This window comes from Rhopalosiphum padi, chromosome 1 (genome assembly GCF_020882245.1).
Source record: "Rhopalosiphum padi isolate XX-2018 chromosome 1, ASM2088224v1, whole genome shotgun sequence".
In the NCBI taxonomy this organism is placed as follows: Eukaryota; Metazoa; Arthropoda; class Insecta; order Hemiptera; family Aphididae; genus Rhopalosiphum; species Rhopalosiphum padi.
In genome coordinates this window covers 18,998,325-19,008,747 of record NC_083597.1, presented here as the reverse complement: position 1 = coordinate 19,008,747, position 10,423 = coordinate 18,998,325, and the positions used below count along the sequence as shown (strand labels likewise).

The window sequence follows — 10,423 nt, the reverse complement described above, 5'->3', positions numbered from 1 at the left end:
ATATAATCCCAAATAACAAAATGTACTACATAGGTGCAGAATAAAAAGTTCTTCGTGTTGAATGGTTTTTGATGTTAAACTCAGTTTGAGGCATGAAATAGATAGAAAAAATATTTAATTTAACTCTATTAATACTATATGTACTACTGTAAAATACACTATTTATTTATGATATGAGACTCATTGACAGATTAGTTCACCTTATTTTAATATATGACTGGTGGTTAACATTTAGCTTATTATCAACAAACAGATGACAATGTAGGTGTTTACTGTGGTAATAATATATTATCAGCTATTCTGTTAGTGTTTAATTAATTATTTTTATAAGCATTATAAATAGACAAATAGTTATATTATCAAACAACTTTCAGAGTTCAAATAAAATAGTTGATAATTTATATATAATAATAATTTGACTAAAAGTTGGCGGATGGCAATTTGACCAAGATTCATTAGGGTTAGAATTAAAAGATAAATGTAGATACATTTTTAACTTTTATAGACGAGGGTTAAAGAAAATGTTAAAAAAAAAAATAATAATACAAAAACATTAATAGCAAAAATATTTTATATAATATAAATGATTTATTTATTTTTTCATAATTTATTACATACAATAATAATAATAATAATAATAATATTATGTTATTTATATATATATATGTATATATATTTCTTCATAATTAAATTTATTAGGTATGTTCCTAAACTTATATTAAAATATATTAATAACCAATAAACAATAAACATACCTGTAATTCAGACACTAAAATAACATAATTCCATTTAGGGATGTTGTAACATAATTCTAAAATAAAGGTTTGAGTACAATGAGATTTTTAAAATAAAAATAAAATATAAATGACAATAATGATTATTAAAAATATTAATAATTACTAATAAAAAAAATATCTATTTTAAGGTATTGTAGAAACAAACAAATTATTTGAAAATTGTAAAGAATTCATTGGCGAAATAAAAATAACATTTAGAGGCATAATCGGTGGAGATTTTGACTAATTCTAACTTAAGTATTTCTGATTTTACCTGGCACATAACTTTTATCAATTACTGGTTCTTGTAGGAATATGTGTAAACATCTTTCATTTTGTGCCAATGGATGACCAGCAATTCTGAAGTACAAAAAACAAAAAAAAAAAAAACAGTCAAATTAATAATAAATATATATACATACATAGTTGAATAATATTCAGTTAAATTGTTAAATACCATAAATTAAGTTTTATTATTATTTTAATAATAAAAATTTAATAAAAATAGTACTACTAGTACTACTTCTAAGTCATAATAATAAATAATACATAAATTAGAATATTTATGTAACAGATATTAAATTTAGTATGTAAATATATACTTGTTTATAAAAACTTCAAGGCCTTTTCGTCGTTCTTCAATAAATTCTTCCTCAAATATACCATCATCATTTCGGAATGGCATTTGTCTTTTCCATGCCTTACCAGGCAAAGGAGGTACAACAATCTGAAAAATATTGTAATTAAATTATAAGAAACCTAATTTAAAGTAATTTAACACAAAATCATTATTTCAGATGGGCTCGGTACCAGGAAAAAATTAATTACTGAGTCATTCTAAAAGATTTTTAAATTTGTATTGCATTCAGAGAAAAATAATAATAATACAGTTATAAAAATTTTATGATTTTATAACCACAGATATATAGATAATTTAAAATATTTTTATATACTGTTTAATATTCATTCAAGATAAAGTAATGTAAATGCTCAAACTAATTCCCGCTCAATCTTTAAAATATAATTTTACAATGCACTGAATTGTCAGTGTTACCATACTGTTGATAGATAAAAATCGAAATATATTATTTTCATGATTACAGCCAAACCGATCGATGATAACAAAAAAAGTCAGTACACATTTTTACTCAAACGAATAAAACTCGCTTACTAAACTGTATTCATTATTCTGTATGTTTTATTTAGTTGAATTTACTATTATTATTTATTTATAGTTATTTTATTTAATATTAAGTATTTACGTTTTATAAATATTTTAAAGTAAAAAAATTGGTGGAATGTAGTTAACAAGTGACTACCTTTTTTTAAAATTAAAACAAAAAACGTACTAAAAAAATGACAACTATAGATTTTACAGCTATACCAAACACATCGGCAAATGAGATTCAAGAAAATGTTACAACACATAATATTCTTGTTTTATCAATGATAATTCATTATATCAAAGAATATGCAAAGATATATCAAAAACCTATTGACAAGTCATTAGATACTGTGCAAACCTCTAAGTTCCATCGTACATTTAGTATGCTTGCTTTGCACCTAATTCAATGTCCAGATCTGTCACTTGGTGAATTAATCAATTTAATATCATGTGGAAAATACCAACTACCTCACGACTTTATTGAATCATTTTACTCGGAAGTATACCAAATGACGAATACTAATCTAAATGTTATAGCAGACATGTTCAAAACTTTAGATGGTACGTCATTAGATAATGGATTACCAAAAGTACATCAAATAAAAATTATTAATGGCAGTAGTCCTGTTGGCATATTTTTACGACGTGTAATGGTATTTTTTAATAAAATGCAGTTTTTACAAACTGAAGCTGTTATAAAAGAAGTGAGAACTCATTGCATAATGGAAATGAAAAAAATTGTGGTAAGAATATGAAAAATTAGATTTTGTTAAATAATATTCATAAATAAAATTATTTTTCAGGGACTCACACCCAAGGAAATAGTAATAATTGAAAAAGAAGACACTAGTCCAGAAGGTATAGAAATGGTAAAAATAACTAAGACAATCAATGGAATTATTGATATGATTAACACAAATTATCAGGGAAGTTCTAATCAAAACAGTAAGTACAACAAAGTGCGTTCTTGGTCTCCGCGACAAGTAGAATTATTTATTGCACAACAAGTTAAACTATTGAAAATCAATGAATCTGTTGCTCTTGATCCCCCAACTCTACAACAAAAACTGAAAGAAATTCTACGAGCTAATCCAGACCATTTTGACGTACATTATTTAAACTATTTAAATTGTTTAAGAGTGAAAGAATACTGTGGAGCAGTAAATAGTGTACAACACTATTTTAGTCGTCAAACTTTTAGGGTTATAAATGTAGATGAAAAAAGTAGAGGTTATCGATACACATCTCTTAACATGGCCATATTGAATGCATTTTTTAATCATAATGAAGAAGCTATAAGTTATTTAAAAGAAAGTATAGCAGTAGCACATCAAGTAAATGATCATGTTTGCTTACAGCATGCACTCATGTGGATGTATACATTGAGTAAAAAGAACAAATCAACCATGTTGAAATGTTCTGTAACTAGAAGTAAAGAATTAGAATTGCATCAGATCACTTCATTTAGTTTACAATCTATGGCTCAATATTTGGTTGAAAACACTGAAAGTCCAGCAATAGTTTTTGAAGTATTAAAGAAAAGTGAAATATATAATTATTTCAATGGTTTGACTGATCTTCGTATGACAAATAATGTACAAAAAGCGGCAATTTGGAATACTTATGGTTATCAACGTTTATCAACAATACATTCTTTATTAGTTTTGGAACATGATCAATGTAACAAAGAGGTTTATAATATAGAGAGCAAATGCATAGCTATGTGCAATATCATTAATGATTTGATAGCTCACGGAGATTATTATCTAGCTCCTATATTAATTAATGAAGTTTCTCATATTTTTCCATACACACATTGTAAATTCTGGATAATGGCCGAACAATATTTAAATTTCACCTTAGCTATGAATAGAGAAGAATGGCCTAAAGCAGAATTAGCAGCTAAACAAATGGCTACTGTAAATGTAACAGAAAGTGCATTGCGATTAGGAGAAATGTATTTAAAAAAAGAAGACTTTGTTGGTGCTACAAATATGGTAAAAGAGTTAATGGAAAATAATGAAGAAAATACAGTTTTAACTAGATTGCGGGCATACTTAATTGTTTCCAAAGCAAATGAAAGTGCAGCACTAAATTTACTCATGGATGCAAAATTGATTGCTATTGAATATCATTTGATGTACATGACTGCAATTATAAATGTTGAGATAGCAATTGTATTAATGAAATATGATTTTCCTCATAAAGCATTAAGATTATTACAAGAGACAAAACAACATATTTACTGTGGCATAAATGTTTATGATAAAGCATACACAGATTTACAAATCATCAAAGCAAAGATGATGGTTAACATTGTTGATGAGTTTGATCATAGTCGAGAGTTTTTAAACAAAATGTATAGTAAATTAAATAAAATTGCAGAGAAATTTAAATCAATAGAAGCTATAACTGAGTTAAAAGAAATAACATATTTACAAGCATTAATAGCAGACGAATTGGATATGAAACAAAACCGAAACAAGCATGCAATGGAATTCAGACATTTAGAAGAATACAAAGTTCAACAGTAATGAACGTTACAATACAAAATAATTAAACATACTTGTATACTATTTTTATGCAAAACGATATTATATTGCATTTGTACTAATATAATAACTTTTAAGTTGTAACTAGGAAATGCGCATTTTGTTCTTTCAATTTGAAACTAAATAAAATTCTTTTATTTGTCTATTAATTATTTTTGTAAACAATTATACAACTATACCGCAATTTTTAAAACTCAAGAGATTACTATTCAAAAGTAAAATATATTGAAGCAAGGTTTTTAAAAGGAATACAACAAATTTACAATAGTATGAAAAATACTTATGCATATTTCACAAGTATTAATATTAAAAGGTTATATGATTATCACTAAAATGTAGTACATAATTTAGTACAGGAAATATTAAATAGTTAGATAATCAATAAATTATTATTGATTAAATGTATTTTTTTTAAATAATTAATTATTAATATTTAATATCCATTATTGATAAATCATGCTAGTAAAAATGGTTTGAGATTAAATGCAATATTTATAATTATATTTTGACACTAAATAGATCTGTATGTAAATATTTTAATAAATAAAATGTGAAAAATAAATAGGAAAATATGAATTTTGATTTTTTCTTCATTTATTGATAATCTTTGACAATACTTGGTGTATTAAAATTGTAAATTTAGCTGATATCTTCAATTATTTAAATAGCGTAAATAATGGTATGCAAGGTAAAAACTAAAATATTCTAACATTCGCAGATAAACTATTAACATTTCAAAAAAAAAAAAAGTTTTGGAGAACATGTATAGTTCAAAAAAATATTGTTGATATGTCTTTTTCAATTCAATTTAACAATGGAATATTTGCTATTGTAACACACCATTTGGTAATATTAGAAAAAAAAATCACGAAATTCTTTCCTGTATTGAATATCTAAAAGTATGATAAAATACAAAATCCATTCTCTACTATCAAGCTATGATAATAAGCAAATTTGAAATTATAAAATAATATGAAAATATTACACAACAATGATTACATGAGGAGGGATAGAACCTAACACTATATTCATTTTTTTATAAGTTATTTATAAATGGTTAATTGATCGTTAATCATTCGATAAACCTCTGTACTATTTCCTCTTAAGATGGTGTGTGGGATTCCAGAAAGTGAGTGAGATGCAAGTTCAGCAATTATGGGGTAAGTGTAAGTCTATAATTTAGATTGAAATTTTTCATGGCTAATTAGTTTACTGGTTCTACTTTAAAGTCATTTTGAAGTGTGGAATTTAGTATGTATCATGGTGCAGGAGAGATAATGCAGAGAGTGATGGATTGGAAAGCTTACAGGGTACATAATTAGAATGGTTTTGCACAACCACAGATTTGGATTACATAGGTCCAAACTTTAAATAGGTCTTAATAAGGATTTGTAAAATACTAAAATGTAAGTTTTGTGTGACGAACTAGTTTTGATTTCAGAACAGTGTTAAGTAAATGAAGTCGATTATTGAGATTTGGTATGAGGACTTCAAGTCAATCTTTATCGAGTATGGCACATTGGCACCGAGATATTTTACTTCTGAAGATATTGGGATTGGTATTCTTTGAAAATGTAGACTTTTGCATCGTTATGAATTATGTTAGTAGAGAGGAAGAATTAATTATGATATCAACTAGTTGCTCTTAAGTTCCATTAGATAAGCCTGTTGTTGGGAAAAATATAATAACAATAATAATTTAATATCAATAACAGCTATGTAGGTATTTATCCTCGAATTATGTAATATTGTCACTAGAATAAGTTATTAGCATAAGTAGGAAGTCCACATTACCTTACTATCTCTTTCTAGTTCATTGCGCAACCATTCAAAATCACTGTAACGCCTACGGACACTGGATTCTTTGACCTTAAACACTGGCAAGTTTGTCTAAACAATCAAACGACAGTCACATGTGCGACGTTAGACATTATGCTACACCCAACACAATGATTATACTTTAAAACACAAGACAACTCACTCTCATGCGAACTTCATAGTCGGTGTAGCGCTTTTTGGCCACACCATGAGTTATTGGGTTTAGTATATCAATTTCCAAGAAATTGGCCGGAGCCGCATACGCATCATCCAATGTTTGTTTCTTGACGTTCAATCGCCTGGTAGCTTCAGCTGTGTCAACCATTGTTTACTTTTGTTGTTATTTATGGCCGTCCCTTACACGGCAGTCAACCGAACGTTGCGTTGCGATCGTATTCGCGAGATGAGCGACTTTTTTTTTTATTTAGCGTTGTGGAGGAGTATCTAGGCGTCCTTGGTACCGGTACACCAGAACAGGAGCAGCTATCGATGACGTAACGATAATAACCGGCAGACTTGAATAAACAAAAAAAAAACCAGAAATGAAAAAAAAACGATCGCACAATAATTGGTATTTCCTGTTGATCCGAAGAATTCTTGTCGACAATGTCGACGACCTACGACGTGATAACGCAACAATCGAATTACAATATTAAAATATTATATTATAATATATTATAACAGCAACAATATAATTCGCAGCAATAGTAATAATAGACTGAATTTCCTTAAGTCGGGAGTTGAGACGATCTACTCGATCTAGGCGTCGATGATAATGGGTTTACTTTACGACTTACAAAACAAATACAATAAGATCCGTGAATTCTCAAACACGACCACTGACCACTGTCACGGAAATCAGGAGATTGACGGACGAGATAACGACGGCTGACACGCACGGCCAGGTCAGCCAACCAACTAAATACTGGTCGAGCTGATAATGGGCGTTGATAACAGTGAGAGCGCGCGCGCGAGCGACACGGCCAGTGGCCACTGCCAAAGTGCCGAGTACCGATAAAAATGTTTACTGAACCAAACAACTAAAGTAACTCCTTGCGACGATTTAATATATATATTAGTTATTATTATTCGATTTTTGGGATTAATTACTATAGACGATCCTTGGCCTACGAGTCGTTTGTAAGAGTTTTCGCCTTTCGGACGACGTACTTCGTCAAAACGATGGACCGACGGCACATACTACACTTTCCGTTGTGTTATTGACATTTCCTCCACTAAAATAATATCAATTAACATTATTTTAGACGTTTTTTCGCTGGACAATAACCATGGACTTTTTCGTGCTACTAGCAATCATTGTGGTGTTCTACGTTGTTCTTCTGTTTTTCGACTTCACATTAAAGGTACTTAAGTAATAATGTAATATGTAAAGCTATAATTTTGCTGGCCACATAATATGATGAGTGCCTCTGGATTATTGATCATTGCTATCAATAAACTGGTCTGAACCCTTGGTGATAAATATTGAGGCAAGAGATTAATAATTAGTTTGATGACTTGTTATGAAAAAATGCCTTAGCATATATATTTTTATCACTTAATAATTTTTTATGTGTTTTATTTTAGTCCTGTTCACATTATCCATATTTAATGTTAATGCAAAAGACAGGATTAAGTGTTGGGCCTTTTCAATTACGATGGTATACAACTTCTTTGAATCGTCTAATCTTAAAAATGTCGTTTTGGCAACCAAAATTCCAAACCAATTGGTTCACTTTTGGGTCTTGGATTACCATTTGTCTAATTATACCATCTATATGTCTGGTTATTGTATCTTCTGCCCAATTGTGTAAAAAAATATTCACGGAGCCTACTAGTGAGCCATCGAGCAACCAGCAAGATACATTTCTTGAACCAATAGTAAGTAAAATATCTATTCAAATTCCACTGTTGTAAAAAAACTTTTTTTTTAGTTAAATCTTTTTTCAGGTACCTGGGATAAATTTACCTATGTCAGACTTAAGCTATTATATATTTGCTCTTATGTTTTCTACAGTTTTCCACGAACTAGGGCATGCATTAGCAGCAATCAGGTATTTGATTCTTTTATATTAGTAGTTATTACTTATACTTGTGCAAGTATAAGTCTTATAAAAACTTATTAAATTCAAGTATTTATTGTGTACAGAGAAGACATGCATGTTGAAGGTGTTGGTTTAATGTTCATTTTGATTTTACCTGTGGCTTATGTCCATTTGGATGATATTACCTCCTTGCCAAGCAGTAAACAGCTACGAGTAATGTCGGCCGGTGTATGGCATAACATAGTTCAAGCTCTAATGGCATATCTTGTTTTATTGCTCTTACCATATATGTTGTTTCCATTTTTCACAGTTGGGCATGGTGTCATGACCACAAAAATAAATCAGGTGATTATCAATCAAATAAATATTTTAATTTTTGTTTTAAATAAAAATACTGTGTACTAAAGACTCTTGCAATAAAGAAATTTAACACTGACATATTTTGAATATTAAGATTTTTTCATGTACCTATTATATGTTAACAAAATATAAATTGGGAAAACTAAAAATATTCTATTTTTCAATTTAAGACCTTGGTTTTGTATGATAGTGTGATACTCTTACTATGTAATATAATGTTATATGAAAAACAAAGATTCTACAGCGCCTTATGACATATTGGTACAATTTAAAATATTTTAAGATTGTTATTATTTGTTTATTTTAACAATTAATGGACTATGCCTTTTGAATATAGAGTTTGTTGACACAAATAATAAATAGTAGGTCTAGTAATAAAAAAACAGAATTTTAAAGTAATATATTATTATATTATTATGTAGTAATGTGGAAATGAATTAATAATATTTTACTTGTATTTTTTCTCTTAGAGATCGGGTGTTAATGGGCAAGGAGGACTAGTAACTGGTGATGTTATTACAAAATTAGGAAATTGTGATGTGCATGATTTTGTGTCTTGGATAAATTGCTTAAATCACACAAAAACTAGTGTAGATTCTGGATTTTGTCTATCACCAGAATTTGTTCAACATCATGACGAAACAAAACCAGGTAAATATAAAGTTATGATTTTCAAAATAGTTTATGTTACTCAATATTTAATAATTATTTTAGTGCATTATGTCGATGAATATATAATAAACTGCTGTGATCCAAACTCAAAGACCAATTTGTGTTTTGAATATATTGAATCGCTGTCCAATCCTCAAGAATTACCAAATCATTCATGCTTAAATGTTAGAAAAGTTATAGAAAGATCAACATCACCCTGTGATGCTGATAACCAGTGTTCATCAGCCCATTGTTATTACCCTGCAATTCGCAAAAATCATAAACTTGTGGTTATTAAACGTCAAAAGAAAAATGAAGTTTTATTTCTTGGACAGCCTATAGAGTTACAATACATATCTGTTACTCAATATGTACCTAAGACTGATTATCTATCAAATAGTGTACCCGAATCTATTGAAAAGTTCTGTAAATACTTAATAATGTTTGCAGGAGGTTTAGCCGTTATAAATGTAATACCATGTTTTTATTTTGATGGAGAAAAAATATCAAGGGTGTTAGTGAATACAATGCTGAAAGAACACGTTGAACATTTAAGTGTTCGATTAGCAATTTCTATTTGTTTGACAATTTTTGGATCTTTAATATTGATTATTTATATGATATTAGGGTTTTGGTCTTTGATTAAGATAATAAACTAGACATTTACTATTTACCTAAACAAATATAAATGGTTCCTAATTTCTACTAATGGTTAGGGAGCAATATTATGATTCATACCAAATTCCAAAAATGTATTTATTTTTATTATTTTGCAAAATACGTTTGTACTGAAGCTGATAAGAAATGTATAATTTTTATACTTATATTACGTGACTTATTGTAATGGTAGATTTTTTGTAATCTTAAGAAAGTGTTAGTTCTACGTTTCTTACAGAAATAATATTATATTATGCATTGTATTACTGAAATAATTTTTTATGCTAATGTTAATAATTTATTAATTTATTATTATTATTATTATTATATTTATTTAATGACTGAAAACGTGTATTAATTACTAAAAAATTTTAATCTTTTGAATTAGATCAATTTTTA

At 28.0% G+C, this 10,423-nt stretch overlaps 3 protein-coding genes across 3 annotated transcripts; 2 read left to right on the top strand and 1 right to left on the bottom strand.

Annotated features, from left to right (window-relative positions):
* Positions 1–767: 767 nt before the first annotated feature.
* Positions 768–7,135, bottom strand: LOC132918494 (sorting nexin-12). The gene is made up of 4 exons (XM_060979744.1): positions 6,475–7,135; positions 6,288–6,383; positions 1,379–1,503; positions 768–1,136 (listed from the first exon to the last, which is right to left on the bottom strand). Exons 1-4 carry the CDS (start codon positions 6,634–6,636, stop codon positions 1,031–1,033), a joined length of 489 nt encoding a protein of 162 aa, XP_060835727.1. The 5' UTR covers positions 6,637–7,135; the 3' UTR covers positions 768–1,030.
* LOC132918490 (anaphase-promoting complex subunit 5) lies at positions 1,683–4,642 on the top strand. The gene is made up of 2 exons (XM_060979735.1): positions 1,683–2,684; positions 2,745–4,642. The coding sequence occupies exons 1-2, from the start codon at positions 2,133–2,135 to the stop codon at positions 4,473–4,475; spliced, it is 2,283 nt and encodes a 760-aa protein (XP_060835718.1). The 5' UTR covers positions 1,683–2,132; the 3' UTR covers positions 4,476–4,642.
* Positions 7,136–7,306: 171 nt separating the features above from the next.
* Positions 7,307–10,384, top strand: LOC132918491 (membrane-bound transcription factor site-2 protease). Its single transcript, XM_060979736.1, has 6 exons — positions 7,307–7,675; positions 7,899–8,192; positions 8,262–8,365; positions 8,461–8,701; positions 9,187–9,367; positions 9,431–10,384. Exons 1-6 carry the CDS (start codon positions 7,601–7,603, stop codon positions 10,024–10,026), a joined length of 1,491 nt encoding a protein of 496 aa, XP_060835719.1. The 5' UTR covers positions 7,307–7,600; the 3' UTR covers positions 10,027–10,384.
* The last annotated feature ends 39 nt before the right edge of the window (positions 10,385–10,423 follow it).